The sequence below is a fragment of the Nanorana parkeri genome, unplaced genomic scaffold, assembly GCF_000935625.1.
Source record: "Nanorana parkeri isolate BGI_ZX_2015 unplaced genomic scaffold, ASM93562v1 scaffold311, whole genome shotgun sequence".
NCBI classification, from domain to species: Eukaryota; Metazoa; Chordata; class Amphibia; order Anura; family Dicroglossidae; genus Nanorana; species Nanorana parkeri.
The window spans coordinates 2,347-12,299 of NW_017306579.1; the positions used below are offsets into that span (position 1 = coordinate 2,347).

Genomic DNA, 9,953 nt, shown 5'->3' on the forward strand with positions numbered 1-9,953 from the left:
CGGAACGCACGACAAACGCGCATATTCGATACGCCTAGGTGTGAACAGAGCCATAGGGCTAGTTCACACAAGTTGCAGTTCTGATGCATTCCGTTCAGGTTGGCAGCCGCATCAAAATCACGTCACAATGCTTTCCAATGGGATTTCTGGTGCTCTGTTTACACCAGTGCAGTCCGTTCCGATGCAGCCAAAAACAATACTGCTTATCTCATTTTAGCTGCACCTGATCACAACGGAATACATCAAAATGCATGCAAATGCACTGGACTGTACCCGAACGCCCATTTTAAGCTAAAAAACGATGTCAAAATCTGGTCAAAACGCATCGCACTGCAGCTGCGCAGACGTTCGCAGTTATGGTGTGAACTAGCCCTCAAGCTAAACTCCAGGCAGATATAAAAGGCAGAATTGAATCTACTTCTGTAACCATTGATACATCCTTTTTTTTTTATGCAAGCAGTGAAAAGTAGTATTACATGCTCAAACTTTATTCAATAATTAATCCAGATCAAAAATATACATTGTCCAGTAAAGTATTTATTCCGTCATGTTTCCAAACGGCTGGCTCTAACTCTGGGCTTTTTGTTTTAAAGGGGTGGGGGGTTAAAGTGCCAGTCTCGCTCTCTTTTATAATATACTTTCCAAAAAGGTGGTCAGGTGGTGGGTGTCTGTAATGTCCTGCCATTTTTATTATTTAATGTGTTTTATAACAGAAAAGGGAAGATTTATTTTTCTAGAGATAATAAAAACCCTGCTATTATTAATCACCACCAAAAGAAAGTTCTATATGGGGAGTTAATCAAAGCTGGAGCAGTTGCCCATAGCAACCAATCAGCACCTCTCTTCAGTTCGTTCGTTTAAGCTTTGCAAGTAAAAGCTGTAAGCTGATTGGTTGCCATGGACAACTGCTCCACATACAGACACTTGTAGTGAATCCCCCATGACAGTGTCGCTTTACCGATGTAAAAATGATATCCAGGATGAGTTAAGAGTTGCCTAGCTGACCTCCCTGGGCCATAGAGGGCAGCCTGACAGCCCCGTGCCCTGGCAGACGGCCTTCCAGCACACACAACGTGCCCAAGCGGCCGCATACCTTTGTCTGCCACTGTAGGGGTCGGGCACAAGTCCCGGGCTCTTTGTTTGGGAAGGCTAGCCCCGCCCACCGCTGCACGCAAGCGGTGACAGCGCACACACTCCTCTGGGCGCGTTCACATACACACACCCCCCGCCCCACGTGGGCACGGGGGGGGGGCGCCCGCTCCGCTGCTGTGACACCCGAGCGAGCACAGAGCCTAAAGAGAGATAGCAGCAGCAGCATGGCGGGGCTGCTTCTCCCTTTCAGGGGCAGCCGCTGCTGTACTGCCACGGCCGTCAATATTATGCTCGGGGTTTTCCACGTCTTGCTGCCCTGCTTTCGGCAAGGAGGAGGGCAAGGTGAGGAGCAGCGTTGTCTGTGCACAATGGAGAATGTAGGCTTTGCACCGTCTAGTTACTGCTGAGGGGGCCCTGCCACTGCTTCTGTGGGAGAAGGAGGAGGCGGACCGCGCTGTACACAAGAGGAAATGGGCCTGTGAACTTCCATGGAGAAGAACAACGAGCTGTGCTCTGTGAACTCGTGGAGCCCATTTGTTTGGCATTGTTCATGGCCAGCGTGCTGTATGTGGTCATTGGGGCGCCTCCAGGTATACCCAAGGAGGCTTTGTCTGCATCTCCAGACATCCCAAGTCCTGGACAACCTGGTAACCATGTGTACACAACATCACTGCCATGGTGCTGCTTGGCACATGTGCTGTTGGCCTTCATTGACCAACACAGTCCTGCTAGAGCGATGGATCTTATGGCTTCTCTTATTGTGTGTTTACAAATAGACCTGCCTGATGTGTTGCTCTTGTTTTTATGACTTGAATAAAATTGGGTCTTTTGTTTTGTTTTGCCCAATCTCTAGTGATCGAGCCAGTCCCCAGCATGGTGGAGCTGTGGCAAGCTGAAGATGCTGAGCTCATGCTGTCTTCTCAGGTGAGAGCTTGTGTTTTATAGGGCTTTGTACTTGGACTTGTGGACACTTGCTGCCTTCAATAAAGAAAAAGGTCACTAGAGCAAATCACTTTGACATCTGTCGGTGGCCCATTGTGTATGATTGTGTATGTGTGGCTCCAGCGAGGTGGAGAAGAACTTCCATCCCATAGTAGTGGATTTCCAGGATGCTCTCTGTAAACAAGTGGGATATCCTCGCTGTACAACAATGGGTTCTACGTGTACAGCAGCGTCTCTGTTGTTATGGAATGTGTGGGATAGAACAATGCTCTGTCTCAGAGAAGCTTCACTAGTGGCCTCCTCTTTAAAGAGCTAGCTTGGATCAACAGTTTTATAGATGTGTTCAAAGCTGTTTAGGATTACATACCTTTCTGCAATACAGTTGTGTGCATTGGATGCCTCAATGCTCAAGTAGACCTACTATTGAGTGAATGCTGTACCCCATTCTAATGCTGAACCCCATTCTCCATGCTAAAATTGCTCTACTATTGAGTGACTACTGTACCCCATTCTCAATGCTCAAGTAGGTCTACTATTGAGTGAATGCTGAACCCCATTCTCAATGCCAAAACCCATTCTCAATTGTAAAGTAGGGCTACTTTTGAGTGAATATTGTACCCCATTCTAATGCTGAGCCCCTTTCTCAATGCTAAAAGTAGGTCTACTATTGAGTGAATGCTGAACACCATTCTCAATGCTTAAAGGAGAACTATGAGGTGAGTGCTTTTCACTCACCTCATAGTTCTAGCCGACCTGTGACAATGAGGTGAGCGAACATATATCGGCGTTCGCGCACCTCTCGATCCTGTCACAGCTCTCTGCCGTGACAGGGGAGGGGGTGGATTCCCCGATCCGATAGCGCTGTAGGTCTACTATTAAAGTAGGTCTACTATTGAGTGAATGATGAACTCCATTCTCAATGCTAAAAGTAGGTCTACTATTGAGTGAATGCTGAACCCCTTTTCTCAATGCTTAAATTAGGTCTATTGCGTGAATGCTGAACCCCTTTTCTCAATGCTTAAAGTAGGTCTATTGAGTGAATGCTGAACCCCATTCTCAATCTGTGTCTAGAGTATCGGCAAGGACCAACTAGCTGACCAACTCAGAGGAGGATACATCAGAGTAGAGAACTGTGCCCCCTTCTCCAATTAAAAATGGCCTCAAGTATGAAAAAATGCACAGATTCTTTCTTTCTTTTTCATCCTGCACTGGAGAAATGACAATTGGTTGGTTGATATAGTCAACAAATATACTTTTATAGTGAAGTCATGCATGAGTGATTTCTTGATGGTGTGTACACTCTGCAGTAGTACATAGAATGTTTTTTAATGCGTGTTTGTTTGTAGATTTATGACAGTACTGACTCAAGTTAATGTTCTCAAGGTGATTGTGTACAACTGATCTGTAAAATGAGTCTACAAATACTCTACATGCAGCAATGCCAAGTTCATTGTAGTAGTTGAATACATGTTAAATTTATGGCTTCTGCAGAATTGAATGAAGTATGTTGATAATGCCATATACAATTGTTTGTGGTATGTATTATACAGTACAAAGTCTTGACATTTCTACTCGAAGTGGAGCAGTCTTCACACAGCAATTTGATAGGCTGGTCTGCCAGTGACAATCCAGCCACACTTTTAACTAGGCAGCAGCATTTTGCTTTCCTTTCAGCTATGTCATTGCTTGTAGATTAAGACGCTCCATACTTGTCAATCTGTTGCAGTGGAAAGATGACGGGTCCACTTAACATAATGCATCCAGTTCTGCAGATCATTTGTCATTGATTGTATGTCATTCATCTGTTGTGTTCTGGCAAGACTTTATTGTACTTAAAGTGGAAACGCTGACTTGTGAGAATTAAAGATTTTCATGAATTAAGTACAGCTTTTTACCCAAAGTACTCGTTGTTGCTGTTCTGAAGTTAGTCTCCCATGATCCCTCTGTCATTTAAAAAAAATGCTTGTTAAGGTGCCCATACACTGCTCGATTCTCGTACGAGAATCGGGCGAAATCCCGTGATCGTACGAGAATCGAGCAGTGTGAACGAAGACGTGCGACCGTTTCTACTGTACTGTCGCACGTCTTTTGTCGAACCAGCATGCTCGAAAACCCGCCGAGAATCGTACGATTGTCGGCGGGTTTCTAGCCTGCTCGCCCGATAGCTGCGGAACGGGCCGGTGTGCGCACGCTCACACTGCCCATTCTGCATTGCGGTCATCGGAAGCCCGTCCCTCAGCGGGGCGGGCTAACGATGATCGCAAGTACGATCTGCCCGTCCAAGGTGGGCAGATCGTACGAGCTTTCAATAAGCATACGACCATCGCAAGACAAAAGTCTTGCGATGGTCGTAAGGTGTATGGGCACCTTTTAGGAAGAGGAATTCTTCTTGGCACATGTGTTCCAATCTGGAGAGCAGCTGATGAGCGCAGGCTCTGGTCCTCCATCTCTTATTCAATAAAAATAATATAAATGCAGGATAATGTAATTTGTGGGCGCTGGACCACAGTTTTCAAAGAGTCGTAGATGACCACTGAAGGAGAATGTCTTTTTTTTTTTTTTTGCATGGATTACTGTGCTGGTGGACATAGCTGCATGTTACCCTTTACACACATATTACCAAAAGTATGAAGGGCCTTGGTCAAAATTTTAATGAATGATTAGTGTAGACCTGCTTAGCTTGGCTTTTGGTTTGGTGTGATAAAGGACAGGAAAGAGTTTTTAAAGTTTGCTATCTCCCTTTAAAACCTCAAACTAGCTATGGCACTTTATAATTTGTGGAATGGAGCCATACTACTACATGCTGTTGTACTTCACTTAGTTTGGGAGTGGGTTAATGTCACTGCCGCCCAGCCCAGACAGCTTTCAGCACCCGTACACTGTCAGATAAGATTATGGTAGGGTGGGGGAGGCCTGTTTTCTTCAATAGCCATCTGCATTAAAAAAAAAATGTTTTTTTTTGGTCATAAAATGTCTTTACTTTAGCAGTAATTGCTGAGGGCAAGACTCCAGCAGCGTTTTGAGCATTGGGAGTCTTGAGTATAGGTTTTCTTTTTCAGTCAGGAGCAGATGTTCTTTTGTGCATTTACTTTTATTGTGCGCAGCCGCTTTCACTGTGTGTGCTGTTGAAGAATGATCTTCGTACTGTCCATTGCATCTGACGGAGGTCTGTTTGTTCATGGCGTTTTGTTCCTTGACAGTTAGGCGGCGCTGGGTAATGTAATCCGCAACTTCCAAGCTAGGATTTTTTTTTTCTACCACTCTTTGGAAAAGGTGTTTGTCTTGATTCATAAGCAGAAAGCGTAGGAATACATTTGGCATAGTCTAGAAGCTCAGAAAGCCAGTATTGCTTTGCCTTTTTCTTTTTTTAACTTGCGCTTTTAACTTGAAAGAAGCTTAGTATTCCTAGCTGATAGGTTTCATGGTTGATAATCCTAGATTTGCGTTTTCCTTGATTCCAATTAGCTGCCCTTTGTGCTAATACACTTATAATTACTATAAGCTGCAGTAATACTTTTCTTCCGGTCATTGATACAGATTGCTCACAAGTGGAATAAACGTGTAGTGTTCCGTAAATGTCCGCTACATATTAAAGAGAGATGTCTGTTGAGGATTCCATTGTTCTTGTAAGTCCCCCAAATTGCACTCACCCTTACTGATGTGTGGAATGCTGTACAAGATGTCAAAGCGTTCACTTAATGTTTCATGTTGGTGGAGATGTGTGTGAGCAGATTGCCCAAGTAGTGATGGTATGTGTACAGTGGCTGGAACTAACATCCCTGTCATTGCTGTCTTTTGTAATTGCGATCGAGCTGTCAAACAAAGACAGAAGCACTCCAGAGGGGAAGGGCTGAACAGATGCTGAATCCTTGATGTACTCCCGAAATGCCAATGCAAGGAGTGAGGCTTGCATTCTTTGTTCTGTGTGGCTGCTAGGAGGGTGAACAAAGGGGTGTAAGCTCCACCTGCATGTGTTAGAGACGCATCTGAATTATTCCACAAACTCTTCACGATTACAGAACAATGACTGTAAATACTAGTGAAGAAAATGAACTCGATCTTACAAATATGGTTGAGTTCGATAATTAATTTGTTCGTTAGCATGAAAGCTTTTTCCCTACTGGGTTAGATGTCATCTCTAGTCCAATCATTAGTGAATTTTATATTTTAGCAGCCCGTGGGGATAATGGCTCTCACAAAGGAGGGTCTCTGCACGTGGTTTCTTTCTTTGTGAGGAAAATCTGCGCATGCATTTTTGACAGGTTCTTTATTTTTTAAGCAAACTGGCTTGTGCAATCTGTAGTATTGGAGAAAACCTTATGCTGTGAAGAATATCCACATCCTGTGTCTTTTACAATTAAGTGGTGGCCCATTAAAAACTGAACTCTAGGCAGATATAAAAGATGCAAATTATTTTAGCTCTGTAATCTTTAATACATCACCAAATGCATTTTTGAAATGCAAACAGGATAAGTATTGAATTTGAACTGGCATCAGTCTCTTGCAGCCCTTGTACACCAGGACTAGAGTGTGAGATGGAGAAACAGAAGGAGTCAATCAGTTCATGTGCTGACAAGCTTTGTGCTGATAGGAAGGGAAAACAGGCTGACAAAGAGATGGTCATCTGTGCTGCTTCTCCTTTCACTGTCCAGCAACAGGCTGGAGCAGGTCCAAAATGACCTGGGCTCAGAGGAGTTGGGTTAATTGTGCTATCAGACTAAGGACATCTAGTGGAAGAAAGAACTAATGCAAGAGAAATATCTGGATTGAAAATTTTATAGCAAACAAGTGGTTTTGTTTTATCTTTTTAATGGGCTATTTTTCCCAAGTAATCTTCCAGGACAGCATCTGAGAGATAGTCTCCTCCCACCTGAAACAGGAAACCCATCACATACACCAAATAAAAGGGCACTTGCCCCCAGCATACCTCAGTTTTTTGTGTTTCCTCGGCCTAACGGGAGCATGGGAGCACTGCAGAAATGGATGTTTTTTGTTTGTTTCTGAGGCCTGCGTGCACGTGGCAGGGGCCTGCTGCTCTGGTATCTCCTCCCTTTGCGGCCAGTGGTCTTGGAGATACCGGGGTAAGATCCCTAGGGCAGTCCCCATCCTGTCCTACCCTTAGGGGTGAATTGGCCCTGAGGTTTCTCTTTCAAGAGGGCAACCATCCTCCTTTTGTGACAACTTCAGTGGAGTTTTTCCCAGCTAGCAGGGGTTATAGCTGCCTTCCTGGGGGACTCTGGCGGTCTAATGTGTGTACCCGCGGGAGCCACCGGGCTGTAGGGGTTTTTTCCCACCTTGCGGTTCGTTACTCACTGTTGTGTGGTGGTGGCAGGGAAACCTCGCGCCGTTGCAGGTGGCTTGAATCGAGCTGTCTTGCCTGTTTCTCTCACGGCCGCCTCGAGCAGAGACTCGTGGGGCGGAGGCGCACAGCAGTGACGTCAGACGCGGAGCGCTGTCGGAGGTCACAGGCCGGGGGCAGTACTGCGGGTGGAGGCGGGGAATGGAGTCAAATGACGCATTTTCCGGTCTGGCCATAAGAGGGATGTGTCCCGCTCGGCCATGGCACTGATCAGACCCTGGGGAGAGCGCCAGCTACCCGGCGGAGCACCTTGTGGCACCAAACGAGGTGGGAGCAATCGGAGCGGGGGCGGAGAGCGTGGAGCTTCGCATTGGTCAGCGACCATGCCAGCAGACTCTGCAAATGTTGCTGCACCCAATGATCTGGGAGAACCCTCTGCAGCCAGCTCTAAGGTAGGCAGGTGCACCTTACACTACCCTGTACCCAATGGTGGTGGGGCCCCTTGGGGCAAGGGTACATTGAGAGGGCATAGTGGCTCTTGGGAGGGCTTACTAAACACAGGTTGTGTTTTTTTGTTGTTTCAGGCCAAGAACCCTGAAGGAAAGCCCACAGCCATGCCCTCAGGCTTGCGTCCCAAGTATAGAAAGTGTGCCACCTGTAGCGACAGATTGGCATCCTCGCACAAAAAGCCACTGTGCCAGCCATGCTTAGAGAAGCTGGTGGCAGAGGAATCTGCGGGAAATTTTAAAGGCTTGCTAGACAGTATGAAGCAGGAGTTGGTGGCGACTTTTCAATCGCTGCGTTCTGGCATTCAGGATCAGGCTGGGCCTTCTGGGCCAGATCCTGCCCTGCCCGGGCCTTCTGGGCCAGATCCTGCCCTGCCCGGGCCTTCTGGGCCAGAACCTGGCCTGCCCGGGCCTTCTGGGACTCATCCAGGCAGGTCTTCAGAGAGCGGTACCAGTCGGGACACCGCAAAATCCGGGGATTCTTCCTCCAATTCTGAGGAGGACGAATCAGCGGAGGAAGGAGAGGTCAGGGCTTCCAGATTTCTCTTTCCAGCATCAGACACTAACGAACTGCTCAAAGCGGTCTGGGCAACCTTGGGAATCAAGGAGGTGCAAACCGAATTGTCGGTGCATGACAGCCTTTACAAAGGGTTGCAGTCCAAGAAGGGTAGGACTTTTCCGGTCCATCAATCCCTCAAGGACCTCATCCTCGAGGAATGGGCAGTTCCCTAGAGGAAGCTGCACTTTCCTCCTCGGCTAAAGATGAGATTCCCCTTCAGCGAAGAAGATTGCGGAGTCTGGGAAAAGTGCCCTAAATTAGACCCTTCCCTTTCTAAAGTGTCCAAAAAGACCGACTTGTCTTTTGAGGACATGGGGGCTCTTAAGGAGTCCATGGATAAGAAGGCGGACTCACTTTTACGAAAGGCATGGGAGGCAGCGGCGGCGGGGTTCAAGCCAGCCCTGGCCACCACCTGCATAGCCCGGACACTGGATGTCTGGCTGGGCCAGCTACATTCTCTGTTGGACACTGGAGCCAGCACAGAACTTGTGTCAGAATCCTTTCAGGGGCTATCCAAGGCTGTCGCTTATGTTGCAGACGCCTCGGTGGAACCCGTAAAATTTTCAGCGCAGGCTTCAGCGCTGATCAATTCTTCTCGGAGGGCTCTTTGGCTAAAGACCTGGTCTGGGGACATTGCGTCCAAGAACCGGCTCTGTGGACTACCATTTAAAGGAGATTTGCTGTTTGGTCCAGAGCTGGAGGCAGTTCTGGACAGATCTTCGGACAAAAAGAAGGGGTTCCCCCTAACAGTCTAGGAAGCCCTTTCGAGGTCAACTCGCCCGGAAGAACAGAGGGCGTAAAAAGCAGGACCAGGGCAAGAAGTGGGCGTTTAAGAAGGGGAAGGACAAAAGTGGGTTTCGTTTTTCCCCTGCCCAGGCCCAAGCAAAACCCCAATGACTGCCCGGCTTTGGTGGGGGGAAGACTTGAATCGTTCCTCCCCCAGTGGCAGGAGGTCACAAACAGCGGTTTCATCTTGAACCTGATCCAGTGGGGTTACAGGATAGAGCTAGTGAAACCTCCTCCTGCCAGTTTTCTCGTGACTTTCCTGTCCAAAAACCCAGACAAAGCCCAAACGATGGTACTTGCCTTACAGAACCTAATGGACCAGGAAGTTATTTGCCCGGTGCCAGTATGGGAACGGGGAATGGAATGCTACTCCCATCTCTTTGTGAGGATGAAGCCCTCGGGGGGTGCCAGGCTGATACTAAATTTGAAACCCTTGAACAGGGTGGTACGGTACAAGCGGTTCCGTATGGAGTCTATTTACTCAGTAAGAAACCTGTTGCCCCCGTTGGTGTTTCTAGCAAAAATAGACTTAAAAGATGCGTATCTCCATCTACCAATCAGAGAGCAGTCGCAACAACTCCTCAGGTTTGCGATAAAGGGACCCCACGGGATAGCTCACTATCAATACAGAGCTCTGCCTTTCGGTCTTTCTTCTGCTCCAAGACTCTTTACAAAGGTGTTGGCGGAGGCTCTTGCGCCACTAAGGCTTCAGGGGATCGAGGTTATCACTTACCTGGACGACCTGTTGTTCTTCAGCCACTCTCCAGAG

The 9,953-nt window shown here is 47.3% G+C and overlaps 1 protein-coding gene across 1 annotated transcript in view; it reads left to right on the top strand.

Annotated features, from left to right (window-relative positions):
• Positions 1–1,161: 1,161 nt before the first annotated feature.
• Positions 1,162–9,953, top strand: part of KIAA0922 (KIAA0922 ortholog) — a 105,324-nt gene continuing 96,532 nt past the window's right edge. Inside the window, exons 1-2 of the mRNA XM_018557942.1 lie at positions 1,162–1,434; positions 1,946–2,016. Of these exons, the coding sequence (XP_018413444.1) occupies positions 1,317–1,434; positions 1,946–2,016 (189 nt within the window). The 5' untranslated portion in view covers positions 1,162–1,316. The remainder of the gene's footprint in view (positions 1,435–1,945; positions 2,017–9,953) is intronic.